At 39.9% G+C, this 27,597-nt stretch overlaps 1 protein-coding gene across 4 annotated transcripts in view; it reads left to right on the forward strand.

Annotated features, from left to right (window-relative positions):
• ALKBH8 (alkB homolog 8, tRNA methyltransferase) overlaps positions 1–27,597 on the forward strand; it is a 51,375-nt gene that overhangs the window by 7,967 nt on the left and 15,811 nt on the right. For all 4 annotated transcript variants that reach the window (XM_086739571.1, XM_086739575.1, XM_086739574.1 and 1 more), the window contains exons 6-10: positions 1,264–1,368; positions 4,294–4,364; positions 20,671–20,777; positions 24,883–25,037; positions 25,906–26,171. In XM_086739571.1, coding sequence (XP_086595697.1) covers positions 1,264–1,368; positions 4,294–4,364; positions 20,671–20,777; positions 24,883–25,037; positions 25,906–26,171 — 704 coding nt within the window. The remainder of the gene's footprint in view (positions 1–1,263; positions 1,369–4,293; positions 4,365–20,670; positions 20,778–24,882; positions 25,038–25,905; positions 26,172–27,597) is intronic.

Here is a 27,597-nt window from a genome sequence, read left to right on the forward strand (position 1 = left end):
TGCTTTTGAAAAGGTTCAAATAACTCTTGTTTGGAGTTGAGAGCTGAGTCAGAGCAAAGCAAGTGAGTCATCTTACAGTCTTAGATTTAAAAATAGTAAAATAGAGGAGTTAAATTCCTATAAAACTTGAAGGTGTTTAAGGTGATGCATGTGTACTCGGGTGGACGTAGCTTCCAGCAGAAGATTCTGGTTACATTGTGGTTTTAACAGTGAAGCTATTTAATCATGAAAGCATTTATATTTTAGCTGTTTTCTAGTCTCACAGCTAGACTATTTTATGTGTGAGAAAAGAATAAACAGCTCATTGGGGGAGAACAATTGAAAAATAAAAATCAATAGATTCATGGAAGGGCTATTACTAACATGTTTGTGGGTGTTACCTCCAACAGATTTTTACAATGAAGTCCTCAGTTAAAATAGTAAACTAATGATTCAGTGAAGGACTAACTTTAATTCCTGTTTCACAATCAGTTTAACTTTAGAAGGTTTTTTTTCATGATATTTATCTAATTCAGTAAAAGATTTCTAGGGGGTATTCTGATATGCATAATAATTTTGCTTCTTGACCACAACTTTTTAAGTGTAATTAGTGAAAACTTTGCCTCTGATTTGATATGCTTTTATTTATGTGTAGAGCTAGTACAGCTTGGATTTGTAAGGACTGATCCACTTCTGAATGCGGAGGCCTTGCAGGATTGCCCTTTCTAATAGTGAGATTATATAGCAAGGCTGAGGGGAGACCTCATTGCTCTCTACAACTACCTGGAAGGAGGTTGTAGGGAGGTGGGTGTTGGTTTCTTCTCCCAAGTAACTAGTGATAGAGCAAGAGGAAATGGCCTCAAGTTGTGGCACGGGAGGTTTAGGTTGGATATTAGGGAAAATTTCTGTACTGAAAGAGTGATCAGGCACCGGAAGTGGTGGAGTCGTCATCCTTGGAGGTGGTCAAAGAACGTGTAGATGTGGCACTTCAGGACATGGTTTAGTAGGCATGGTGGTGTTAGGTTGAGGTTGGACTTGATGATCTTGGAGGTCTTTTCCAACCTTAAAGATTCTATGTTATAAATATATCGGACTTCCAGATCAGGCCCTCAGTTCTGATGTGTGTGTGTTACTGCAAATGCAGTCGTTGTTATTAAAGATGGACTTACATATCTATGAAGCTGTTTCTATGTATTTTGTCCAGTTATTATACTTATTGTAAAAAGAAAGGGTAAAATGTAAAAATCTTTCCTGTCTTCCTTACAGTTTTGTTTCTATAACCAGGTCTTCCTGAAATTTGCGACCTCTTCTTGGAGAAGTGCTTGAAGCAGGGATATATCAGACATAAACCTGATCAGCTGACTGTAAATCAGTATGAACCTGGACAAGGTAAGTTTATTTGTCCTTCAAAAAGTTTGACCTCTGTACCTTACATTGTTGTTTAGTCCTGGTAGGCAACTAAGCACCACACAACCACTTGCTCACTCATGCTCGTTGAGATAGGGGAGAGAATCAGAAAGATAAAAGTGAGAAAACTCGTGGATTGAGATAAAGACAATTTAAGGTTGTTTGTGTTTTGGTTTTGTTTTTTTTAAAAAGGAAAGAAAACAAAACAGAAAAGTGATAAAAAAAGAGAAACGCAAACAATTGCTCACTACCAGCCTACCAGTGCCAGCCAGTCCCTGAGTAATGGTACCCCAGGTAAACTTCATCCCTAGTTTTATTGCTGAGCACAAGTGTCCTATAGTATGGAACATCCCTTTGGTCATTTGGGGTCAGCTGTTTCAGCTGACTCACTGGCAGGGAAGCATGAGAACTGGAAAGGACCTTGATGCTATGTAAGTACTGCTCAGCAATAACTAAAACATCCCTATACTATCGACACTGTTTTCATCACATATCCAAAACATAACCCCATACAAGCTGCTGTGAAGAAAATTAACTCTACCCCAGCCGAACCGGTACAACTTAACTGAAAATCAGAAGAGAGTAGCATTTAATGTGACATGGTGTAGGGACAAGATTTAAGAACCTGCTTCATATATTTCCTCTGTGACCAGAGATGTTTTGATTCAAAACTAAAGTCTTCATGCTGGTTTCTGAACCTGGGAGCTTGTGTTTAGAAGTACAAGTTTATTCTACCACTGTTATGGAAATTGATGGTGTTCCAGAGTCCAAGGCCATAACATGGAAACTATTTGTAAAGAGATACAGGAATAAATACTTGGTTTTGTACTCAAGTGCATTTTATCACTCCAGACTCTTCTTGCTCCCTGTACTATGCGTGCAGTCTCCAGGAAACATATATGTGATATATGAACTGTTATGTATGATGGAAGCAGAGTTCCCTTATCTGAGGAATAAGAAATTACTCTCTTTTTGTAATCTTTCCTAAACTGGGGACATCTGAAGAGGAATTTGCTTCTAATCAGACCTCTAGGAAATAAATCACGTGCAGTGCTTTTTGCTAAGGTCAATCATTAAAGCTACGTATCTGACTTCCTTTCTAGACTGGGTATCTCATTTGTCCTTAGGCAGAAAGTGCAACAGCTTTTCTTTCAGAGTTAATGTCTGACAGCTAATACAGTGTCTGCCAACCAGTGATCTGAAAAGCTGATCCTATTTGTTTGTGTATCTGACAATCTGTTAAATTGATACAGTCATGTACTTCTGGCTGGGACATCAGAGGAGATTTAGAATTGTAGATTTCTGTTAAGAATAAAATAATTTTTTTAAAAACAAACCCAAAGCAACATACCCTTTCTTAAGTGCAAATGGTTAGGATAGGAATGAGCACAGAGTGCAGTCAGGTTAATACTTTTAGTATCTGTGTTCTGAGCCAGATTGTCACTGGAAATTAGACTTGAGACTTTAAAAGTGACTGATGACTTTGGGTATCTAAGCTACAGGGGTGATGCTTAAGACACATTAAATTAATTCCTTTTTGAGGGCACTTTTTTTATTCAGGGTACTAATAATGTTTAAAGTTGTAGATTTATACTTGAAAGTTACCATCCACTTTTGAATGCTTAGGCGACTGTCTCTTACTATGTGCTGCATCTATGAAGTATAAGCAGCAGGGAGCTAGGTCATGGTTGTCTTGACTGAATTGTCTGGGTGATGCTTAAGAGAGCAATCAATGTTTTCCTGTTGCACAGTGAATTTCACTGACTTCAGTGCACATCTCAAGGCAGAGTTTCAGTGCTTTATACTGAGGGAAAGTTGTGAGCAAACACAGATACTTATCCTTGGTTTTCAAGTCTTGCTGATTTTCTGTTATGGAATGCTGGCCTCATAAAACAGTTCTATTGCTTTCACTGAAACTAATTGAATTCAGAATATTTACATCTGGAGGTGAAATGTGGCATTTAATAAGGATACTTTTTAGAGCTTGCTGACGCTATTAGGAAAAAATGTTTCTGCTTAGAAATTTGATAGTATCCAAAATAAATAAGCATATATAACTTTTTTGGCTTGGATCACATAGGAGTTACTCTATGCGTCAGGGCCTGCTATGGTGTCAAAAGACCTAGTTGTAGTTCTCCCAAGCTGTCTGCTGGCCTTACTCCACTGCTGACTACAGTTCCCCACCATGCGGTGAGATCTTGCTGTGGCGTGCACACTGCTATTTCAGCACTTGGTGTTAAAATGTGTGGTACGAGCTGCAGGGAATGGTAGTTTCACACCCACACCAACAGATGTACTACTCAGGGGTTAGCCTAGCAATGCTGTGTGGAGTTCTCCTGGGAACTGCAAAGCAGAGGCAGCGTTTGACCGTGACAGTGCACGTGTTCATGGTAGTAGATAGTAGGTCGAGACCCTGAGCACAGTCACTTGCTTAGCAATAGAGGGAGTATTTGGGATGACTCCTTGTCTCTGTAGAAGGTGAGGAAGAAATACATGATCATGGATGAGCTAAGGCCCAAAATTGCCTAATGTAGCATAACTTAGTGCTAAATGCTAAGCTGCCTAAGGAGGGAGCATAGTGAGAGCAAAGAGAGTGTTTGGAATCTTCAGAGGGTGAGGCCTTTGGGTGCTCTATACTGTCTTCTAGATATTTCCACTGATTATATAGGATGTTTGTGTTAATTGTCTTAACTATGTGCATCTAATCTGGGCAAGTAAATCAGACAATTGCCCTGAGTTAGTTCTTTTGGAAGGCAGCTCCCTCCTTCATGATAGGTTTTGTTTGTTCAGCTGTACATCAGTTTTCTATATGGACATCCATGGAAATAGAGCTTGCTAATGGAGATACCACTCTATTATAATTATACTGACTTTTTTTGGTTTTGGGTTTTTTTTTTTCTTATGCAGGAATTCCTCCTCATATTGATACACATTCTGCTTTTGAGGATGAAATAATCTCTCTCAGTTTAGGAGCTGAGGTAAACTTCATGTTTGTTTGTGTTTTAATGATGCTTTACTGAGAACTTTTGGTTTTATATTGTTTGATACAAGTTAATTTGATTTTCCATGGTGTATCTTCACTCTCTTCTGAGTTTAATATCAAGCGTGTAAGGTAATGTGACAAGTTAATTAAATAAGTAACTGCAGTGAGATGTTGTCACTGGAAGATTTGCCAGTGATATTCTATTTTTGAATCTTAGTGTCCAGTTCTCCATCCACCTTCTTTCATTTTGTATTAAACTTAGAAAACGTACCATGCCTATCTATATTTCTACTTCCATTTTTTTTTTTTTTTTATTGTGTCACCCCCTGTTCCCTCTGGTCTGCATAAGCCTCACAATATTTTTATGTTTGGTACATTTACAGTGGGCTAATGTACATGTATTACCTATAGAAGGTCCAGTCAGAGTCTGAACCCTACTGAGCGAGCCATGGTGCAGGCAGAGGTAGACTCTGATCTCATGAGCTTCCAACATATGCAGATGGTGTGAACAAAGAGTGGGAAGGGAAATGGAAGAACAGTGGACTAGCATAGAGTCATGTGACATAACAAGAGTAGGGCTGAAAACAATCCGTATCATCTAGTCTCAGTGCTCTAATGAGTGTCTTTACTGTTACTGTTAGGATTCATCTGCTGCATCTGTGCCCATCCATGTTTTATAAATATAGTGTTACTTTCTCTGCCTTAAGCACTACTGCAGCAAGTCTTTGCTACTTGGCCTTCGCATCTTCCTGTGCATTTCTTGAGTGCATTCTACACATCTGCAAGACCTGCTTCCATTGCTGTCTTGAGCTTTTTGTGACAGGGGAATTACAGGTATTGCTGTGTATTCCTGTGGTACTCAATAACTAGAAGCTTAGCAAATTATTGCAGTAATAAAGGTTTGACTTTTTAATCTTTCCATTGAAAAGCTATGAATACTGTGTGAGAATAATCTAATCTGCTACTTTTTTTTTTTCTGGCAGTGATGTGTAGATGACACAGATGTGCGTGCCTATAGAGTTGTATTACTGATAGCGTTCTCCTGTTACAAACCAACAAGTTTGTATTGCTCTTGATTTGTCTTACTCTTTAGGCAGAGAGAAGAACATGGCTGGATATTGTGAGCACTGACATTTTTTTAATCTTTAGTCTGGGCTCTGGCATCAACCTTCTCTTTTTTTCTTGTAAGTTGTGTAGTGGATGTGGAGCTCCTGGGACTAGGGGTGAGTCTAAGGAGGGATAGATTTTTCATTAACATGTATGGCAGTGGCACATCTGTGTTCTTGGTCACTTGAAAAGGAGGTGTCAGCATTGCCAGTCCTCTCAGCCTGATCATGGATGTATTTGCCCACCACTCACAAAAGAATCCACTTGAGTAGGAACATCTGGGATTTGTTGAGAGGGTGGTATGCATAGTGGCAGTAGAGTTCTTACTACTTTTGTTTTGGAATCTCCCGATCTAGGAGCTACTTCCTTGTGTGGCTTCTGCACTTAGCCTTGTCTTATGAAAACCACTAAATAGTTTGAGGGCAAAGCAGTGAGACATGTGAATGTCTTGTCCCATGATACTCCAGGAAAAGTGGGGATTTCAGGCTAATCACTTCTGGTTTTGACCCATTTTTCTGGCATCTTCTGTGAAACTACGGAATAAAATGAGACTTCCAGAATGTCCTGTGGGTTTGTAATGGCATTTTATAAATCACCACATTCACCCTTTCTAATAACAGTTTCAGTGTTGTGTAATTATTCTTTGATTCAGACAGTCTCATGGTAGGAGAAGAAAGGCAATGGGGTAAAATAAGTCCAGAGTTATTTTTATTAAGCTTAATGGCAAACTGTATGTCCAGTGTTCATTAATTTGAACATTGCAAAACAGGGAACAGTCCTTTCTGTTGAGAATTTTCTGTATTTATTTGAGTTAGGTGTTATTTTCAGTGCTTCCATTTGGTGTCTCTAAAGATACGTAATTTTACAGTATTTTATTTCAGAAGCATGTCCAAGTTTGCAGCTGTCTCAAAAATTCTTAGTTAAAGCTTGTGTCAGATTTCCTTTTGCAGGTTTGCAGCAGGAGCTTTATCAATATTGAGATTTCCGGTTTTCCAGTTTTCCTTATTTGTCGTTTTACATGCTGTCATGTAAGCCTTCATTCATTAGACTTTTAGCAGTAGCATTTCTGTAATGAGCGAAGTAGTGCTATGAGACTATCCAACCCATAAAAGAATTTTCCCTTCCTGGCTGCAGATCTTACCCCTAATAAACACCTAGCGACGCCCTGCTGTCCCTCCTCATCAGTTCTGCCCCGTTCTGCCCAAGATTGCTGTGGAACACCCACTGCCCCATACCAGAGGCTGAAGCGCAGTGATAGTTTTACTGGAGGGTGTGTTTTGTTGGCACCATACTATAACTTCTGTTGTTCTGTCCCATTTTCCTAATATCCAGCCCTGATGTGGAAGCCCCAGGCTTGTCATTCCCTTCTCCTTAGCTTCTGCTTTTCCTCCTTGAGTGCCTTACTCTCCTTCCTATCTCTGTGCCTCAGCCTGGCAGAAGGCTGGTATAAACACTTGAGAACTGCTGTGATGTTCTGGCTGGGCACCTGACCTAATGTCTGCGAAAGGCAAGCTTCCAAGTTTGAGTCAGATTTGTGGCTCAAGGGTAAACAGTGGGGGCAGTATGTGGATCATGCTTCACCTGTGCCTACCTTCTGTTCATCTGAACATGTATTCATCATGTCTTAGCCTGCAGATATTACGTACCTTGATCTGTAAAGTCATGACTCTCTTAAGCCTTGAAAGCAGAGCAATGTTAAAAAGGAAAAGTCCACCAGCCCTTTTGAAATGTGTATGACTGGTAGTCATCCTAGAACTGATAGAATGAGGTATGCTGCTATTACTCATCTCTCGAGCTGATAATTGACCATTTTTCTGGCACTTTTGCTTCTTATCTGTTGATCTATTTCTAATCTGTCTTGGTTGACAAACAGAAACCTGTAGCTGCTATAGCAGCAGCTGTTTCTGTAATAGCTGCTTGAGAGATTTTGTCAGAAGCCTTTAGAATGTCTAGACTGTACCCAGCCTTTGACAGTTGACACCTGTGTTGTGTCTTGTATGAGCTCTAAGAAGGCAGGTGAGCACTGGGTATTGTTGTGTTAACTTTGTAATCCCACTCTTATTTTACTTATCTTGGTTAGTGGCTGATTCAATTTAATTCACTGTTTACATTTACATTGCTTTATTTTTCTTTTAAGAGAAGGCAGAAAGCATCTTACCTATTTAAGGAATTAGTCTAGTAGTGGCTGTACCAAAGTTTTTCCTCTGTCCATGCTAGTGGCATGACCGTAGTAGATTAAATAGTAGTAACAGCAATCAATATTTAAAAAGAGACTGGATTAGCAGAACCAAAATGTCTCTTAACTTAAATGAAAGACATTAATTTTAATCACTACAACCTCATGCTGAGTTCAGAATTTTGTTCAAGTGAGTCTGGTGGGATTCCTGAAGCGTGATGGTGTGTTTTTCAGATCTGTAAGACAAGTTTCTTGAGCTTTACCCTTCTTACAGTTGTGGATTTTATCAGTTCTTGAAGAACAGTGATTTGGAGTGGTTTCTGTTTCGTTTAGCTGGAAACCCAAAGGGACTATATTTGTAATTGTATACCAATTCTAGTTGGTTTGTTCCATTTAAAGTGGTATTTCACTTTTGAGAACTACTGAAGAGCTTCTCTGTGTGAAAGGTGTCCTGAGCACCACAAGTTAGATACTTCAGGCTTCATAATCTATCTATCCTGTTTGCATTCCCTCTGTATAAATATAACCTGTGTGTTTCATTTCTGTCCGTGTCGTACCATAATGTGTTGTCACTGAGCTTGGGTCACATACAAGACCCATCCAAATCAAGGGTGAACTTTCTGTTGATGTAATTGAACACTGAATTGTGCTCTCCGAGAGGAGCAACAAAGCCTGCGGCCCTTCATGGGAATATTTATAATAGCCTTACTGTCTTTTTGGGAAAGGTGAACATTCAGTAAACACACTGTTCTGAGGTTTTATTTCTGTACTGGATGTCTCTTCCCTGTTTGCAAATAGGATTCTGTTCACAGATACCAACATGTTCTGCTGATGTTTCCACCTGATCAGTTATTTTAACCTTTGTAAGGATCTTGAAAGCCCAGCTTTCATGTAAATTGTTCAGAAGAAACCTGTCCTGCAATTGCCTCCTTCCACAGCCTTGTTTTTTTATAGGCTGACTCCTATTTCAGCCAAAGGTAACAACAGCAAGGCACCCACTGTGTGCAGCTAATGTGGGCAAGCATTTGTTTCTCAAGTGCTATAGCATCTCAGTGCAAATCAAGATTTGTTAGCAGATTCTTACAAGAAAAGCATTCGGACAGAATCACCCCCAGAACAATGATACTTGCCGTATTATTTCTCTAGAAGCTGTGTGGCAGTAATTTGTTGAGAAACAAGACGGCAACATGGAGATCTTACCTTCTCCACTACCTCCTCAGCTGCTTGGGAAGAAAAAAATCAAAGCTAAGCTATGACAGAGACTGTATTTTAAAGTATTGTATGTAAAAAAAAAAAAAAAAAAAAAATTTTTTTTTCCCTCCCCTTCCATATTGGTGAGACATAGTTTCCAGATGCCTCTTTGTATGAGTTTTCCCTTTGGTGACTCTCTGAGGTCTAGCATTTACTACCAATAGGCCAATACTGGGCAAATTGCTCTGCAAATATCTCCTGTCTCCCTTTTGTTGGATTCATACGTGCGTTCCTTCCTCTCCACAGAAGAAGGAGACGTCATCTGCCGTACCGTTCCATAAAGCTGGTCCCCACTATGCAATGCCTAGTAAGTCCTAAATAGACTAGAACCCTACTTCATTGCTAAGGAAGGAAAGGCAGCCTGCAGTTTGATTGCTGTGGGATCTCTGATCTGCAGAATGTGCTGTGATTTGCTGAGATATTTCTCCTGAATCTGCTAGAGTGAGAAGTTGCCTTACTCCGTTCTGTGTAGCAGTTTTGTGTTTCTTGCATGTGGTCCATTACTTTGGCTGCTGAGAGGGAAGGCAGAGCTGTGGCTCCTCCTGGTTCGTACCACTTTGCTTTCTTCCCAGTCAGTTGGTTGCTCTTTTTAGCATCTTGTGTTTTCTTTGAGTCGTTGGTGTCAAGAAAAGGATATGGGAAGAATATTCTCATTGCCTCCTGAGCTCCTCTGGGCAGTTGCATGAGCAGTGCATCTGAGGTGAATGTAGAAAGAGAGACAAGAGATTGCAATGAGGAGGAATTTGAAAATGAAATCACTCAATATCACATGGAAAAATACATAGAGTTGCTATGAAAAATGCCATATAGTTCCAGTTAGTTTTCTCACAATCATGCCAAAATTATACTGTGAATGAAACACTTTGTAAAATGAAGTCTGCAGTAGGGCTTACAATTTTCTGACTGTGGTCATAGCTGCTAAATAAGGAAGGAAATCTTCTGCGTAATTCCTTTACCAATTTGATTCTGTTTTAACAGAACCCATTGTCTCCAGGCCATTTGCTGTTTCTGTAGTGTGCTTATCTTCTATGCTGAGGCAGCATCATTTCATTTCCAGTTTTCAGACATCTGGCTGTTATGAATTTACTGTGACACACAAGTACAGATACCAAACTTTTCAGTGGAAACAAACGTACTCTCTAAAAAGTGTCCTGCTGTTGCATAGCTATTGTTAGAGATTTCTAATTGGTTTTCATGTGGTAGGAAATATGTAGATAGATAAAAATCCTGGAAAAAAAAAGAAGATTGTGATTCACAGTATTGCTCTTTTTAAACTAAACCCTTTTTTTTTTTTTTTTTTTTTTACCTCTTATTCTCTTTCCTTTTTTTATTTCTCTTCACTCCCCCCATATACCCTTCACTATGAAACACGAACTGCTTTTCGGTGGTGGTGGTGGTATGAATTAACTGTTTAAATATGAAGTGCTATTTATTCCTTTGAAAAAATGTAATCATTGTAATAGAAGAGAACTAGCAGAGCATTTAAATTTACATTTCATTTAATATTTTTACAGCTGAAATTATTTTTAAGTAAGGTCTTGGACTGTCATTCTTGAAATATAGTTCAATATATTTTAATAGAAACCTCTGTATTGTTATTTGAGTAGTTACTATTTTTTTTTTTTTAAAGAATTTTAAATTTCTGTGTGAGCTTTGTCAGTGGAAGTTATTTCTATTCCCCATGTTATTTTTAGAAGATCAATACTTGATGCATGAAATGGAATCCTGGTGTCCTCCACAAATTATCAAGCTGAACTCTGGGGCATTAAAAAGCCATTATCTTTAGCAGTTGCATTTCAGCCATACTTCAGTTCCGGAATTCAATAAAGAAACTTAATTTCATTAGCCAGTGATGTCATCCCTGTTGTCATAGGACCCTATTTTAAGACTGCGGTAAATTTCATGTAGAAATGACAAGTAGCCAGTCAATAGTAATAATCTGAAGTAGTCTAGAAGCAAAAAACCAAGCTTAACCTATTGAGCTCCTACTACGGTATATTGTCACGCTTGACTTTGAACTGGACTTTTACAACACCGGTAAGTGTAGCAAATGGAGTTTGAAGTCTGTCTTCATTTATACTGTCTTGACAAATCTGAGCATTTTGCATACTGCAATGTTCTGTTTCTGTTTTTCTTTCCATCTATGTTGAGTGTTTCAGGAGGAGTTTCTCCACAGAGCTCTTGTTTCAGTAGAATTGACTCTGGAAGTTTTCATTGAGGAACTGGCAGTTTAGAGTGGTTAAAAGCGTGCTGGAGCCAGAGCTGTCAAACCTGTGATGCTGATACACTTATCAAAAAGATTCTGAATCAAGTCAGGGAGAGGTGTACGCTCTTGCTGAAGAAGAAAGTGGGTAGGCAGCCTCCTGGTGCAGTGCAGAGGCAGTACAGGTGGAACTCCGGGACAGCAGAAGAATGGTTGGAAGGAACCATTGATGGTGCACCTGAAAACAGGGAGAACTGGACACTTCACAGTTCCTTGTGAGGTGTTCTTGTTCCTCCTCTTCCTCTGTTACTGCGTACATCTCTCTGCAGTGCCCATTCTTGCAAGCATTTGTAAATTCCAGGCCAGATGCTGAGGCCCTGGTAGAGCCCTTTTGTATAACTTTTGATGCATTATGTGAAGACACTATTGAGCTAATGAAGCAGATGGATGGAATGAGAGAAGAAAGTTGATGTTGATGTTCCTTGTGATGAGAATCAAAAGGGATGATGTTGCTTGTGATGAAAATCAGCAGCATTGGAATACTGCCTATCCAAACATCAAAATGTGGTTTTCCTTTTAGATTGTTTTACCTGCTTTAAAATAATACATGTATTTTGGATGTGTGATACTTCCATGGAGTGAAACATAGCAATTCTGTGAATTGATAAAACAGTTTTCTTCAGATGATTTTAAAGAAGTCTTTCTGTGTCATGCTGTGTTTTGAATTATACTTTATGTCCTTAGGAGGTATCATTAACCAAGAAAATGGCCTATTTCTTTTTTTTTCTTTTTTTTTTCCTTTTCCCCTGAGAGCTATATGCTTTTGTCTGCTAAGGAATGACTTTTCTTTGTCTTTAAGACATTTCTGTAAATTCATGCCCAGGTCTTTGTTCCTTAGTAGATTTCCCTTTTACATTGAAGATGTAGAGAATTAAGAAACATGCCGTATTGTAGTTTCTATAGCAATAGATTAAAAACTGTGTCTTTTCAGCTCTAGTGAGGTATAATGCAGGAATTGGTTCAGGAAGGCATGGTTTGCTTGTCTTGCATTCTGGCAAGTCTCTGTTATTGTAATGGTCTCTGGGACAGTTGTTAGACGGAGTTGTGAGAAGGACCAGTTGAGCTTTTTTTTTTCAAACTCAGGCTGAGTAAACGCGTAATTTAATCCTTTTGAATTACAGATATTCAGCACTGGACTATTTCCTTGCTACTTTCTCAGTATGTAGGGGGCAAGATTATAGTGATAATAGTGCAGGAAGAGGTTTTAACTAAGATAGGACTGTTCTAAAGAGTTGAGGCATCTGCTGAATCCATAGTTGCATGACTTATTAAGTAACTTGTTGTCAGTGGCATTCGGTCTAGGATGAAGACACTGAAATTTTAGTGTTTACAAGTAGGTGTGTACCTGCCTGCATGCCTGAGCTCCTCTGTAATTAATGGGAATTGAGTCAGTCCAACTTAGGGTGGGGGTGGTTCAGCTCATGCTAAACTAGACATCTTGTGTCTGGTTTCACAGGATTTAGTTCCCTAACAGGATCTAAAAAAAAAATCTAAGCCCAAGTGTAGACGTCTTGATCTTGAACTGAATTGACTGTTCCAACCCTGTGACTTACAGTTCACTTGGATTCCTGTACTACAGCATTACAAGCAGAAAGCTGAAACCTGCAGAGGAGAGTAAGGTCTTGTGAGCAATCTCAATGTTTGTAGAGATTGAGGGAAGACAGCTTTCCAGCATGCAGGATAATGAACATGCAGCGTGTTTTACCCCTGCCTTGAAGTAACCAGAACCTGTAAGGACTTGGGCTATTACACAGACCGACCAGCTGTTGTGACGCACTAGTACGTGTATGAGTGTACACCCTGAACGTAAGTATTTCAGGTTCCCTTTCCTGAAATGACTCTCATTAGCATAGATGTTTCGTATTCCATGCTTGGCAGTATTACTTAGCCAAGGCCTGGTTTGTCCTGTATGAATTATTATTTATGTTACCTGGAGGCCCTAATCACAGTCCCTTACAACACTTCTGTTGTAGAACACTTGCAATTAAGGGCTATAGGGGTTGATGCCAGGGTGATAAATGTACAGGTAGGGTGACATGGGAATAAAATTATGAGTGAAGAGAGTCCTCCTACATGTATTTGCAACCTCAGTAACGTGGAAATTGCTTGATTATAGTGTGTTTCCACAGATATTTGTAAATGATCAGGAATTTAAAAAGGTGATCTGCTCTTTTTGAACCCTGAAGTCTCTTGAGAACTTGCAAGTTTTTAATGTGTGAAAGAATTGCAGATATACCACAGCACCGCATGCACAGAGGTACACATCAGAATCCTGTAAGTGTCATCATGCTTGCATGTAAAGTTGCACTCATTACAGAACAGCTGTGTCTGTGTTGTAAGGACTTGTACGGTGGCTTCTCGGTAGACATTTGGTACAGCATTAAACATGTAAATAAGGATTTCTTGCTTTCAGAACAGAGTAATACATTAAGTGCAAGTTTGAGGAGATGCATTTCTGGGATGTAGAAGTGCTTTCTTGTGACGTCTGGGCATTATATCTTGAACAGATTGAGCCCTCTGGAGACCACTAAGATCAGGATGTGTAAGAGTCCTCTTGTGCTTTTCTGCTGAACTGTACTCCATTAGGGAGCAAGTGATACAAAATTTTGGACGTTTCCTTTCCTTTGGAAAGGAAAATGAGTGATTTCATACATTTGGGGCACATTCTGCTCTGGTGTAGGTGGATGCCGTTCCCTGTATATCAATGTAGTAGCACCCACGGATGTGAAGGAAGACATAAGACTGAAAGAATGGAAAATATTGCAGAGGAGGCTAGGTCAATAAAAGAAATGAAATGAAGACTGACAGCATTAGCCTCTTGCTTTCTGTGTCCTGAAAGAGTTTAAGCTAAGAGCTAGGGAGACCATTTATTAAAGGATGAAAATGGAATGTTAGCAAAATTGAATAAATTGGGTGCTGTCGAGAACTTGACTGAGTCTTTGTCTCTGCATTCATAAAAGGACATCAAGGTCATATGCTGGGGTTGGATAGCATTTTCCGGAAAGAAGGAATTTATATCTGTGGTGGCAGAGAGAGGGAAGCAGTGGTAATGCAACTATTGCCTTTTACTCTAGGGATTGGAAGTCTTTTACGTGGGAGTCTGGTATTCAACATGGAGTTTTAACACAGATAATGATCTGGAAAGGTGCAAAGGCCACAGGTAATGTCTTGACATACAAAAGAAATTTGATACTTTCAGAGTTAGTAGGAACTAGCATGTTTGATGGGTAGTCTTTAATGGATTAGGTTTATTGCGTTCTTCTTTTGGTCTAGCTGATTAATCAGTGAGATTAAACAGTAGCCCTGGATTTACAAAGAGGCTTTTGAAACAAGGAAGAGCCAACTTGAGATGTATGAGGGAAGCATAACAATTTGGAGCAGCAGGGAGAGACCTTGGAGTGGGAACAGCAGCAGTCAAAAGTTGGTGTGATCCTTCCAGAAGTACCACCAGCATCCCAACTTCTGCTGAGTCTGGGCAGAGCAGCCACCCTGTAAGACACCACGAGGAGCCGGCATCCAACTAGTGGGGTGACGGCACGGGGTCCTGCAGTGGAGATGCACACCTGGAGTGCCTGTGTGTGAGCCTGGGGGGACCTTTGTCACTCTTGTGTGCATGGGGAGGACCCACATCTCACAGGAGGGGTGTGAGGGCAGGGGAGCCTCCATTGCTGGGAGAAGGGTGAGTGCTGGTGGCCCACGAGCCCTCTGAGGAAGTGGTGTGCACATAACTGTGCATCCTGTGGGATTAGAGCTTTGGAGGATTAGTTATGAAGGCTGTTTGGAAATGTGTAGGTTTTAATTAACACTTCATAGGCATCTAGTGCTGTGGTTTGTCTGTTATTTTTGTAATGCTTTTGTTCAATGTATAGCTTACTGGTTGCCTCGTAATTAAGTGTTGTTAATAAATCAGAAGACTAATTTGACCCTGTTTGGTTTTAAACCACAGGAGTTGAGCAGTTTTTCCTGTTACAGTCATACTTGAAGTATGGAGCTGTCTTTCCAAGAGAAAATGGAAATATGTTTTTAGGCTTAGTTCATATGACAGCCGTTCTCAAAAGGCTGTGTGGATGAGACTACACCGTGTTTGGTCCCTTCCAGCTGATGCACTTCCCCCAGCCCCTTTTCACACTTGTGCTGTCTCCTAAGAAATGTAACACTCGCCTTTTTTTGTGCTGTAAAACTCCAGGCTAGCGAGTTGCAACACAGTTCTCCTAATGCTTCAAACACCTTGAACTGTAAATAATAATTGTACTTTGGGCATACCTCCAAGCAGCGTGGACTTGAGGGAGTGTGGGTCACTTGGCCTCAGAGCTGGAGATTCTCTAATTATCTTTTGTTTAGAAATGTAGGTGTACCCAGAGTGGCTAAATTTCAGCACTGCATTTATTCTTCAGTGGCAGTGATCAGTGATGAGGCACAGTAGAGGAGATAATGGCATATCTCACCTCTCCTGGTCGGTGTTGTGCTGGTTGAAACACTTCTAATAACTTGGAGTTGGTGAACCTCAAGAGGTGCACCCCCAGGTACAAAAGGAGAGTGGTGTATATACCAGCTAGATGTGGCAAGGCCTGCAGAGGATTGGAAAGCTGCTCCATCCAGCAGGACTTAGATTGGAAATTGCAGTAGTTTCCTCTTGTGCACTACCTGAATTTTGTACGCAGAGTACAAACAGAGAATTTTTATCATGGAGTCAATGGCATACGTAATAGCTAGGAGAGATGATGGTATGCTGTTCAGTGGACACACTATTCTCCTTGGGGTTATCAAGAAAATCATAGCAAGGTGAGACCTTGGAGAGAAAAGAATGAAATACTCTCTGTGTGTTGAAATAGTTCTTAAACATTCATAAAATTCAGGAAGATAGTAACAGATTGCGTGGATGGAAAACTGAATACAACTTTTGAAGAAGGAAAACCTGGTATGTTAAGCATCTGACTAGCATCACCATAGTGCCTAAATAGATAAGCAGGCTTAGCAAGAGCTGGTATGTTTTGGCATAAATCTGATATGGAGGAGGCCTGTGCGTGTGTTGAGAGATTTTTTGAGGCTGAAATATTTTATCATCATGGTTGTCAGTGTTGCACTCGTCTTCTGAAGTGTGGCTAGAGACCATGGTATAGGATGTAAATATCAGCATGGGTTACATAAGATAAATTTCCTGTGACATGGGTTATTTGGAGAAGATAATCCCATTCTCTTTCCCCTTAACATTCAGCATTTTTCAGAATTCCAAATTTTAGAATTTAGCATGGTTTTTTTTCAGTGAAAGGCACTGTGTGTTGCTGATTGATTGCCTCAGTCCTGTGTAAGCCAGCAGGCTCTTGTCTCTGCATAGAGCCTCACTGTGTTATTCAAGCTCCATGTGTGGGCTTTAAACCTCTCGGCTGTCTTTGAAGTAGACGTTCTTTTTCATCTGTTTTACATGTGGGAAGCTGCTGTGTAGGCTGATAATGTGTCTTCGCTCTCTGAAAATTCAGTAAATAATGTCAGAGACTTGAGAAGCATTCCACATTGTACTTTTTATAGCTTTAGAGTGTTTCGTCTAAGGTAGTCTATTAACATCAAATATAAATTGCATCAGAGACAAAGCTTAGAAAAACAATGTTGTCGTTCCACGCTGTAGCAGTGAAATCCTTATCGACATTGCCCTTATAGCTCCCTTGCATTATTCCTGTTTGCCGTTGGATCGTTACTTATTTGATAGACCACTGATTCACCTCCATCCTCCTGCTCTTTCCTGAAGTACAGTGCCATTGCACTGAAAGGTGGTGCAGGCATCTCATTCCCTGAGGAGTTAAGAAAAACATACTTTCTTCCTTTTTTTTCTTTTATGTTCTATTCTTTTCTGGTTTTTGCGTTTTGCTGTATTGTATGCCACAGGAACAATGTTCATGATGTGGGTGTTGCTTTCCTTTGATGTTTAGCCATCCTTGAAAGCTGTTTACTGCTTCATGTGCTCCCTCATCATGAACACTCTCTTAAATAACCTGGCATCATGACAAGATATTTAAATCCACAAGTAGATATTATTAGCTGTTCATTTCTTTTAAGTTTTTTTTGGTATATTTGGAGAGACACTTTTTCCATAGTACAAAGAAATAAGGTGAAAGTTGTAGAAGATCAAAGCAGCCATTATTTTTGTTTTTTAATGTAATCCCTGGATGATGCACCATGGACTGGCTGGAAATTTGATCTTTATTGACTCTGCCACCCTAGAGAAAAAAGAAAATGGGTAAAAACGAAAATAGTAATTGGAAACAGCTCCTGTGGAGCAAAGCTGTCATGAAGCAGATTGATTCAGCAGTGACAGAGTTGCTTTATTGATTGTCAGTCCGTAGTAAATTAAAAAGAGGACCAAATGCGTTAATCTTTTGTGTGTGTGTGACAGTGACAATTTAGAATGTTCTGCCAGGATAAAGACACATATAGGAGTGTGGGAATGTTATCTACTTCAGTCGGTAATCGGCTTTTCACAGATAAGAACAGAGTTCTTCAAAAACCCTTCTGGGTTAAATGTTCTTTACTGTACTGTAAACAAAGGATAGAAGTAGTACTTTTGCTTGGTTTTTTTAAGCATTCAGATGCAGTTATTCTAGATAAAGGAGTGAAGCATAGGAGTTGCACTAATTTTCTTCAGATGTTCCTTAAATTTGCTTCTCTCTCTGAATTGCAATGTCAAATTAGTTGTTAATAGAAAAAGTGCAAAACTTTAATATATTAATAGCTGAGGATCTCTCTCTGCTTCGTAAGCAAAAGTCAGTTTGGGATTTGGATTTTTGACTCTTCCAGTTACTGGTAATTACTTAATATCTTTGCCCATTTGCAAGTAAATTAATCTTTATTTATATTTTCCTCCCCAAATAATCTCGACTTGTCATAAGGGAGCAGTTGCACAGTGTGAGATGATAGTATGGAAGCCTTTCCTCCACAGAAAATTAGGGAGCAGGGACAGAGCTGGGGATCCTGTGCTGGTGAGAGCTGGACTTGCCAGATGTTACATAGCTAATCTTCTGCTTTTCAGCCTCAAATTCTGCACTGTCAGAAATTTTGTTTCACATATTCCTTGTGGCTTAGCATAGCTGAAATTCAGCCAGGAGGACATACTCTCGGCTTTTACTGTCTGCTGTTTTCCTCCTGCTTTTGCCTGAAAGTCTAGCTACCAGGGACAGAGTTACAGTCTCTCATTCTCAATGTGCTATTTTTTTATAGAGCACTCTGAACCTCTGCTGTTTTGGATGCGCAGTTGTTAACAGGACAAGAATTGAAGAGCATCTTCTCCTAAGAGACTCTGGGGCCTTGCAGTTGGTGTGGGAAAAGGAGTTGGAGATGTATGAGATAAAGCAGTGGAGAAGGCTGGGAGCTGGAGGAATTGTTTCCCAGTGCTTCATACGGAGTCACCAGCCTGGCATACAGCGAGGTGAAAGGGAACGAGGTCCTCTTCTGGGCCCTGAAGGGACATGGGATCTGAAAGTGTAGGAGACCCCATAGAGCTGACAATCATTGACTCTTGGAGGAAGTGCAATTCTCTAACATCATCTGCGAGAACAGGGCTGTGTAGCTACTACTGACATAGAAAGAGGGACAGTTGAGTAACGGAGCCTCCAGAAAGGACTCTGGACAGTTTCATGTTCGCTTTATTTTACCATATTTCTGAAGAACCCAGTCTCTATCTTGTCCCTTCACACCTGTTCCCAAATAGCAGTGAGACAGGGAGGCAAAAAAGAGTCCGAGATATCATCTTGCCCATTTCATCGAACCACTTCACTCTCCACTTCTTTTTGTGTTTTTCATTCCCTACTTGCTGGTCCTGATCAGTCATCCTCTGGTTTCTTTGCCTTGCCAGACAGCTACACCTTTTTACAGAGGCTTGCACCTCATCATGCTTTATGGCACAGCCTCCCCATCAGATCTGTGAAGCCACAGTGTTTTCTCCTTCTTCACCCTATGCTTCTTTGAGGATACCTAGAAGCAATTGCTAAGTGCAAGGGAAGGAGTATATTAGCAAGTGGCTGCCATTCGTCTATTTTTGTAACTATTGAAGTGTTGAATAATCATTAATTGGAGCTTATAGGTAGGTTCCTCTTCCTCCATATCTCTCTCCATCTTTCAGGCCCACTGTTTGTAACTCATCATTTCTTCCTTAAATTTAGGTAGCTCAACAGGAGAGGCTGTGTCAGTCTATGTGGGTGGTACTATAGCATAAATAATTTTTTTCCTAAAAATGTAAATGCCATTATAGTTTGCTTCAGTGTGCACAACATTAAATAGTAAATGTTGGAAGTGGTAATTTGTAGTGTTTAAAAGTCTTGCTTATTCAGTCTCTGCCTTGCTGTTTTTTTCTTTGTGCTGAATGACTGATCATTGCACCACTGTTTTCTGTTTGTTAAACGCATCTGTATGCAGAAGCAGAACTACTTAATTTGTTTCGATCTGGCATACTGTAGTAAGTCTGCTTTTAAATGACATACTTAGTAGGTTACAAATCAGGTGGCAGCGCTTTCATGGTGCTAATTCTCCAGTGTAGCTGGAACTACTGACTTGAATAGTTTTTGACCACTTTTTTTTTTTTTGGTAAGTCTTCTGTAACTCATTTGGCTTGCTTGAATGACCTGCTCCTTATTTTACACAGCAAGAGTTTCTCTCATTTGGGAAATGTAAAAGGATAACATTGCTAGCTCATGCAGAAGCAAAATGTAGGACTGCCATCTGGGCTGTGAAATTGGAATAAAGCTGAAAGCGTTACCCCAATGTATTGTCAGGTGGCAAATAGTAAAAGGATGGTCTGGTAGTTGGCATGTTAGGATCTTGGGAGACTGCATGTGCTTCTGCTGCAAGCCTCCGAGAAAGTGCACAGGTTGGAAATGATTTCTCTCACCTAATACTGGACATCTAAATGTTACCTATCTACTCTGAGTTAACTGTCTCAGCTCAATCTGCTGTGAATGGGTAGGTGTTTCCAGAGGGCATAGGGTCATTCCACATCACTTAGCTCTACATTTTAGACTAGGATGAATCACTCTGTGGAGATACTTGTCTCTCTCTGCAGAGACTTCACAAAAAGATAGCAGCTGACTGCCTTAGCCCGGGTACCTAACTTTCAGATGCCTGAGTTACAGCAAATGAGCCCTGTCCTCTTATGTAGTTGTCTTCAGTTGGGCAGTAGTCCTTTCCTACCTCACCGGTACACACAGGTTAAACAGTGCTACTGTTCTCACAAATAAAGCTATTACTGTAGAGAAAGAAAATATTGTAGTATTTTAATTGTTTATACACACATACACACACACATATTTGTAACTGCCTCAGACTTTTGAACACAGTGCTGAGAGACCTTAAGGACAGAGGCTTTTGCATCTGTGGGAAGTACATTGCTGTTTCCTGGCAATATTCTGATGAATACATTGAAGAGGCAAACAAAGCTAGGACTTGACAATGCCTGGCATGTATATGAAGCTCTCTGTAAGTCATGCTCATTCGTGGTGGTTGGTTTATGTTTCTTTTTAGATTGTGATGGATTTCAAACACCCTGATGGCCGTACAGTGGCAATTATGCTGCCCCGATGCAGTTTATTGGTGATGGCTGGAGAATCCAGATACCTGTGGACACATGGGTATGCGTAAGAGTCCTTGTGTTGCTGATAATAAAAGGATGATATGTGTTGTTTGTTTGCTTTGTTAATGACATTCTGTATTTAAAATTGTTCTGAAAGAAATCAAGTCAAGTTTTATAATTGTTATACAGATTCACTCCTCTCCTCAGATGCTGCTCAGATTAAATTGAAAAACTTGAGGATTTTAGGAAGCTAATTGCCAGTCCCTGAGCTGCAGTTTCCTACTGTTGTCACAAGTGAAGTTTCGCTCGGAATCGCTTTCACTTACTCAGTGACTCTGAGCTGGCAGAGAATTGATTGTAGTGCAATTAGCTTCACTATTTCCTTCCTCTTTTTAGCCTGCAGCTTTTCCCATTGGATCATATGTGCCAAAGGCTTTAGAGAGGGCTGATTTGAGAGAGTGACTTCCCCTGCACAGAGGGCATGAGGGTGAGAAAGAAGAGTCTTCCTGAGCTCTTCCCAGCTGCTTCAGGGACACTTTAACTACTGATAAGACTGCATTGTACTGAGCAGATTTGAGATCCTGGATTTATTGAAATATGTCTTGAGGCTTCGCTTATTGTAGAATTTAAATACATGCTTTTGAAATCATGCACCACTGGGTCATACTTAGAATAGGTGCACTGAAATTGGCAAAAACCTAAAACCTTGGCGAGCTCTGAGAGTGACCGTAGTGCACTTCGGAGAATACAGAAACCCCCATATTGGACAGAAATGCACTTGCTAAATGTTTGTTCCTTTGTTTGACCCAAGCCGTCACTGGTTACAGCAGTCAATTGGAGACACTAATTACATTCTGTGTAAATGAAACATTAAATCCTTTTATTGGCAGAAGATATTCTGTCTTTTAATTTTGCTGATTAATTTGTGTTACGAAGAATGGTGAATATGAGCTCCCTACTGACCTCTACATTGTTCATTTTTATAGAGTGCTTATACCACCTGTATATTCCCTCATTAAATTAAATAGTTGTAAAGGCAGCTGGTACTCCTGACATGCATTGTACAGAAGCCCAGGGCACTGAAATCCTTTGTTTTCTGGTATACAAGACTGAGCACTGATCCCAGCATTATAAGCTGCTTACTCTGTGCTATCAAATAGTGTCAGTCATCTTTTGGAAAGGTTATATACAACTCTGAGATCATAGTGCGGTTTCCATGTCAATGATGTTGCTGGCTGGGGAAGCTGGGGTGCAGCCCCTAACCCTGGACATCAGGCGGCTCCATGGGGCCAGGCTGAGACCAGGTTGGGATGTCAGCCCAGGGGTCAAGGACTGGATCAGTGGGGCAGTGGCCATGCATGGACACAGCTGGGGCTGTCGCTGGGGCAAGGCCCAGCGGGACAGCCTCTGTTTAAAAGCAGCTCCCAGGGAAAGGAGGTGCAGCCCCTGCTGAGGCTTCTGGCTGTCTTCACAACAGCTTTCCCAAGGCCATTAGCTCTACTTTTTCCATGCTGGCCCTGTGCAGCCAAAGTTCCAAGAAGGGGAAGGATGCACACAGGGTACTTGCCAGCAGGCATTCAAATTGGGGTAGTGTATCTGCCTACCTCAGAGCTGGAATATTACTGCTTAACTCTCTTGTACCTTCAAGTGGTGGTTGTCTTTTGAGAAGCAGTGGCATAAACTACATTTAATATGAAGATTCTAGATCTTCCTACCCATATACAAGTTATGCCTGTCCCAGTGGTTGTCCACCTTTCCTAAAAAAAAATTTTCTGTATATTTTTAAAAGTACTAGTGGGTCAAGATTCTCAACTGGAGTAAGCTTTCCATCATGCTAGTGGAGCATACTATTGTAATCCACAAAATTAATCATCCAGCAAGCAAGTGTAGTTAAATCACTTGCATACATAACATCAGGATGTATTAAACATCATTTGTGATGTCTTTTATCTACTCAGAAATCAAATTAAAGAGCAAAAGGTCCAGTTTTGTAATTATTCTGGAAATGTTTTCAATGTGTACATTTGGATGCCAAAGGCATTAGAGACTTCATCTTGACCCTTAAACGAATGGGGTTAACGAAGTGCACAGGAAAAGGATTTCTGTTCTGTTCTCTCTGAAAGAGAAACATGCGATTGAGAAATAAGCTATACAGTGTCATCAAGGAGAGCCAAAGATATCTGGGTTTTTTTGACTCATAGGTGAAAGTAAAATTACAGCTTTTCTAATGAGGTTTGTTTGTGATGTTTTTTTCTGATGAGGTTAATTTTTGGTTGGGTAACCTGGCAGAACACCATTCCTGGCACTGCAATAGTAAAACAACTCTGTGCCAAGCAAGACGATGTGCTACATTTTGTTTTTGACATTGGGAATCCTGTTTTTAGCCCGGCCTTTATCTAGAGTTCTTGCTTGTGGTATAGGTCAAATGAAATTATGTAGGTTGGAACTCAAACCTTGAAAAAGAAGACTTATTTCTGAAAGTATTAGCTGCTCTGCTCAGCTTATTGCTGCAAGTACAAAAGAAAATAAAATAGAAAATCTACAGACTTGAGATTTGAAGTTCTCCTGTCCAGGGAGTCTTGGGCATCCTCAGCTGGTTGTTTCATCATAGCTTCATTATCTGCCACGAACAAGGCAGTTCTTTATTAGATCCCACCATTTCCATGGCTGCCTTCAGGAGATTGCCATGCTCAGGGCTGCTCCATGTCTGCTTTTTGCAACATCTAGATGGAGCATCCATGTGCTGCTTCCTGATTTCCAGACAGAAAGAACCTGTACTCTTTTTCCCTGTGACTAGATTAGAGATCGGCTTCCCTTTGGTAGGAAAGATGGAGTACAAAGTACAGGAATGCCGATCAGGCTGCAGGCTCCCTTCTCGGCATTCGGACCGTTCTTCTTGCTTAGGTACAGGCACCGGTCAGCCGTTTCATGTGACCTGCAGAAACGTTCCCATAGAAGCTTGAGATGAGACTGAATGCTCTGCTTTATTAAAAGATGTAAGACACTTTTCCCCATCTTTTGGAAGCCAGTTTTACACTGAGAGTTTGTCCTGCTGGAAGTCAAGTTCTTTGAAGTCAGCAGCTCTGAAAGGGCTTCACTGAGAGGCCACTTCCTTAGAGATTTTTTTTTTTTCTTTGAGAAAATTTTGTATCAATCTCCTTTGATGACTAAGTTCAGGAAGCGTTTCAGTGTGACAGTGACAGCTTTGAAGTGCTAAGCTATTTCCCTGAAGAGATTCCATTTTATTCCCAAAGTATCTACTTTTTCCCACGTGCAAATGATGGGAAACTACATGTGGGTGCAGCTGTTTCTCTTCCCTCATGTTGTGTTTTGCATTTTACTTTCTCATTTTCCTCTTCTCAACTTTGAGAGAGATCCATTTGTAGAGCTGTGAAAAATTACTGAGTTTGGTACTTTTTTTTAATGTAAACCTCTTCATAAAATTATTTGAAACTTTTGTCACGCCAAGGAAGTTCCAAATCACTTTCATTTTATGAATTTTGTGCTTGTAAAAATGTTTGTGTTCCATTAAGATCAGTGCCAAATCCAGAAGTAGCATAGGAAGCTCTGCTCTTGATTGATAGATTGATTTTGATTGTGAAAGATTTACAGCAGAGTTTCTCCCTTTAGGCTTTTTAGCAAATCTCCCAAGTGCTACATTCTTTGCGTCTTCTGTTCTCAATAAATGGAAAAGCAATTTGTTGCAAAGCAGATATCACTGAAGAGGCCCATTTGTAACAAGAAACTTCAGTTTGCTAATGTGGAGCTCAGCCAGCTTTTATACTGATAGCCACCGTTTGTAGTAGTGTATTTTATCTTTAACAAATATATATTTTTTTTCATAAAATAAATATATTAAAAAATAAGTCCTAGAAAAATAAACAATCAAACTTTGCAGAAGGAAAAGAAGGGAGGGAAGGGAAATGTAATTACTTGCAATTGAATAACACTTTAATTAACATCATTAATTTGTGTCAGCTCCTCTTTTTTCTCTGAAAATTGAATAAGTTGAAAACAGAGAAGCAGCAGTACATTAAATAGCACATTGTAATCACACTTGTCACAGTATTTAACAATTGCCTTCTTGTAATGATGGATTGTTTTCGGGTTTTTTTTCTGATGCAAATTAAATTATTCTTTTATTTTGTCTTACTTTATTTTAGGATTACACCCCGAAAATATGATGTCATTCAAGCATCTGAGCTTGGGCTAAAAGTTGGAACAATCACTGCTGATGTTGGAGATTTAACACTCAATCGAAGGGAAACAAGGACATCGTTTACATTCAGGAAAGTGAGGAGAAGCCCTTGCAATTGCAGTAAGTGTCTTGAGGTGATCTTCAAGTCAACATTGTTATTTATCACCAATATGTAAGGGTTTTGTTTGGTTTTTTTTGTTTGGTGATTTTGTTTGGGTTTTTTTTAGCAAACCAGTTTATCCCATTATTATCCTGTAAATAGTTTTGGCTGTCCTGGTAGCCATTCCTGAATGATTTAGGGTTAGGTATACTACATGGCTTGAATTGGTTGCATCCATGTGGTTGCTGGAGTTTCTCTATACAGGAAGGCATTTGGCTTGCTCCAAAACCAGGAAAGTAATCTGGAATCTTGCATTTCATTGGGACCTCAAGTGCTGGAATAATGTAACAGAATAGAAGTAGCTACTACTCTTCAGGTTCCCAGCAGTTTTTGTTATTTTCTATTTGAAGGGGACTATAATTTTGTCAAAATAAGTACATTAGAGGAGGAGAAGCAGTCAGATTTGCGGTAATAGAGCCATGTAAGTGCCTTAGGGCAGTACAGATAATAATAGAGAGGTGGCTCAATGATTACATGGAATTGAAGTCCATTTGTGCCCTCAAAACAGAATTTCAGAGGCTGAATTGCAATGGTGTCATGATCTTTGGTATTAGGGGCACTGTCTCAGTTTTGAAAACTTAAACCTTGTTAACATAGTAGGAAGAATGATCACTGCAAACGGCCTCTGGTACACGTGCGCAGGTTGCTTGTTTTATGGTCATCAAACACTTGTGTGGTTTGACCTGCATTTCAGTTTTAAAAAGGTAAAGGAGGAATGAAGCATTTTTTGCATTTTAATATTTCACTTTTATTTTGCTAAATAAGTTTAACCAACAGGGAATGACTTCACAAAATTTTATTTTTTTGTGTATCTGTTGCTATATTTAGTTTACCCATCTGTCTGTGACAGCCAGAAAGGACAGCAAAGACAGGTACAACCTTCATTTCCGCACAATGAGACAGAGGCCTCAAAGCTGGAGCAAGAATACGTCCACAGAGTGTACGAAGAGATTGCCAGACACTTCAGCAGTACCAGGCATAGCCCGTGGCCCCAAATTGTAGAGTTTCTCAGGTCACTGCCAAAAGGGTCAATAGTGGCTGATGTTGGTTGTGGAAATGGGAAATATCTAGGCATCAATGAGGATTTGTACATGGTAAGTAGTAGCTACTGTCATTTGGTTTTGTTGGTACTAGTGTTTATTCCATCATGCAGTTGGTAGCATGTTGGAGCTTCAGTTGGGGGAAGAGTGACAAGAACACTTGGCACTCTTCCAAGTGTTTCCTCATCCAAGATCAATTACCAATTGTGTTAGCTTTCCACATCCATTCGCTATATGCATTACCCTTTTCCTTTTTCAAAGCCTCTTTTGCTTTGCAAGTCAAAATATGTTAATAAAAAAAATAGTAATGGATGCAGTGGAATGAAAAATTGTAATGGATGCTTTGTCTTTTTTGTTGTTGAATAAACTTAATAAAAGGGAAAACGGTTGGGCAGTTTGAGTGCTTCCAACACGTTTTTCACTTGGCTGGTGAGTGAGGAATGCAGTGTATGTGTCCTGAAATCTCCATGGACAGCGCTACTTTTCATATATCCTTTTCACTTCCCTCTGGCTTGGTGGCATGGCTCGTTTGTGAATGATATCATGTTTGACTGTCCCACATCTGACTCTGTGCATAGGCCCAGTAAATATGCCAAGATAAAATTAATGAGGGAGTCTCAACTTCAGCACAGATAGATTTCTGGCCTCTCTCACTGCCTTTTCTTCACTTTTAGACAGTTCTGACATCATTCTTGCTGATGTTCTCATCACCTTCCTTGTCTCACAGCCTGTACATAGCTCAGTTTTACTTCTCTCCTTTCCTCTGACGGAGTTCTCAGGGAGTTATGAAGCACATACAATATGAACCAAGAGGTAATTTTTATTGCAAATATTTCAAAGACTTGTTTGCAAGGGTCAAACTTTTTGTCATTCTTACCCAAAATAAATCTTTCTGAGAGGTATGCATTACACTATCTCCTCTCCTCTGTTCCAGAATTGTCTGATTCTTTCATGTGCTTGTACTGTGAAACACTTTGAAATCCATCAGGCTTGAAAACTTCTATGTAAGGCAAAACATTCATTATTAATAATAACGGTCAGATTTGTTTGTCTGTTTCAGGAGTTTCTGTCCTGATATTTATATTCAGCTATAAAACATAAGTTGTTATTTACAGCCTTGTCTGTATTTGTAATGGATTTCTTTCCATTACTATTCTTATAAGCTAGAACAAAATCAACTGATTTATAAGTAGGCATGTTTATGCCTGACTGCTGTAGCTTGAAAATAATTATTAATGTTCAGTACATTTCCGTCTTTCACTCCTGACTCTGTAAGAAAAGTCAGCAACCCTAGCTGGAGAGGAGAGAAGTTTGTCAAGGTCCCATGAAGGACACTTAGTCCTAGAATGAATTTGGTAAATTGCTTTTGTATAGGTTTGTGGAAGGCTTTTAAGGCAAAATCTCTGCAAGATGCTGTGTTAAGAAATTGCCAGCACCAGTCTTTTCTGCAACCCACGGTTATCCAGCTAGGGGAAAGAAA

Source organism: Chlamydotis macqueenii, chromosome 1, assembly GCF_036417535.1.
Source record: "Chlamydotis macqueenii isolate bChlMac1 chromosome 1, bChlMac1.mat, whole genome shotgun sequence".
NCBI classification, from domain to species: Eukaryota; Metazoa; Chordata; class Aves; order Otidiformes; family Otididae; genus Chlamydotis; species Chlamydotis macqueenii.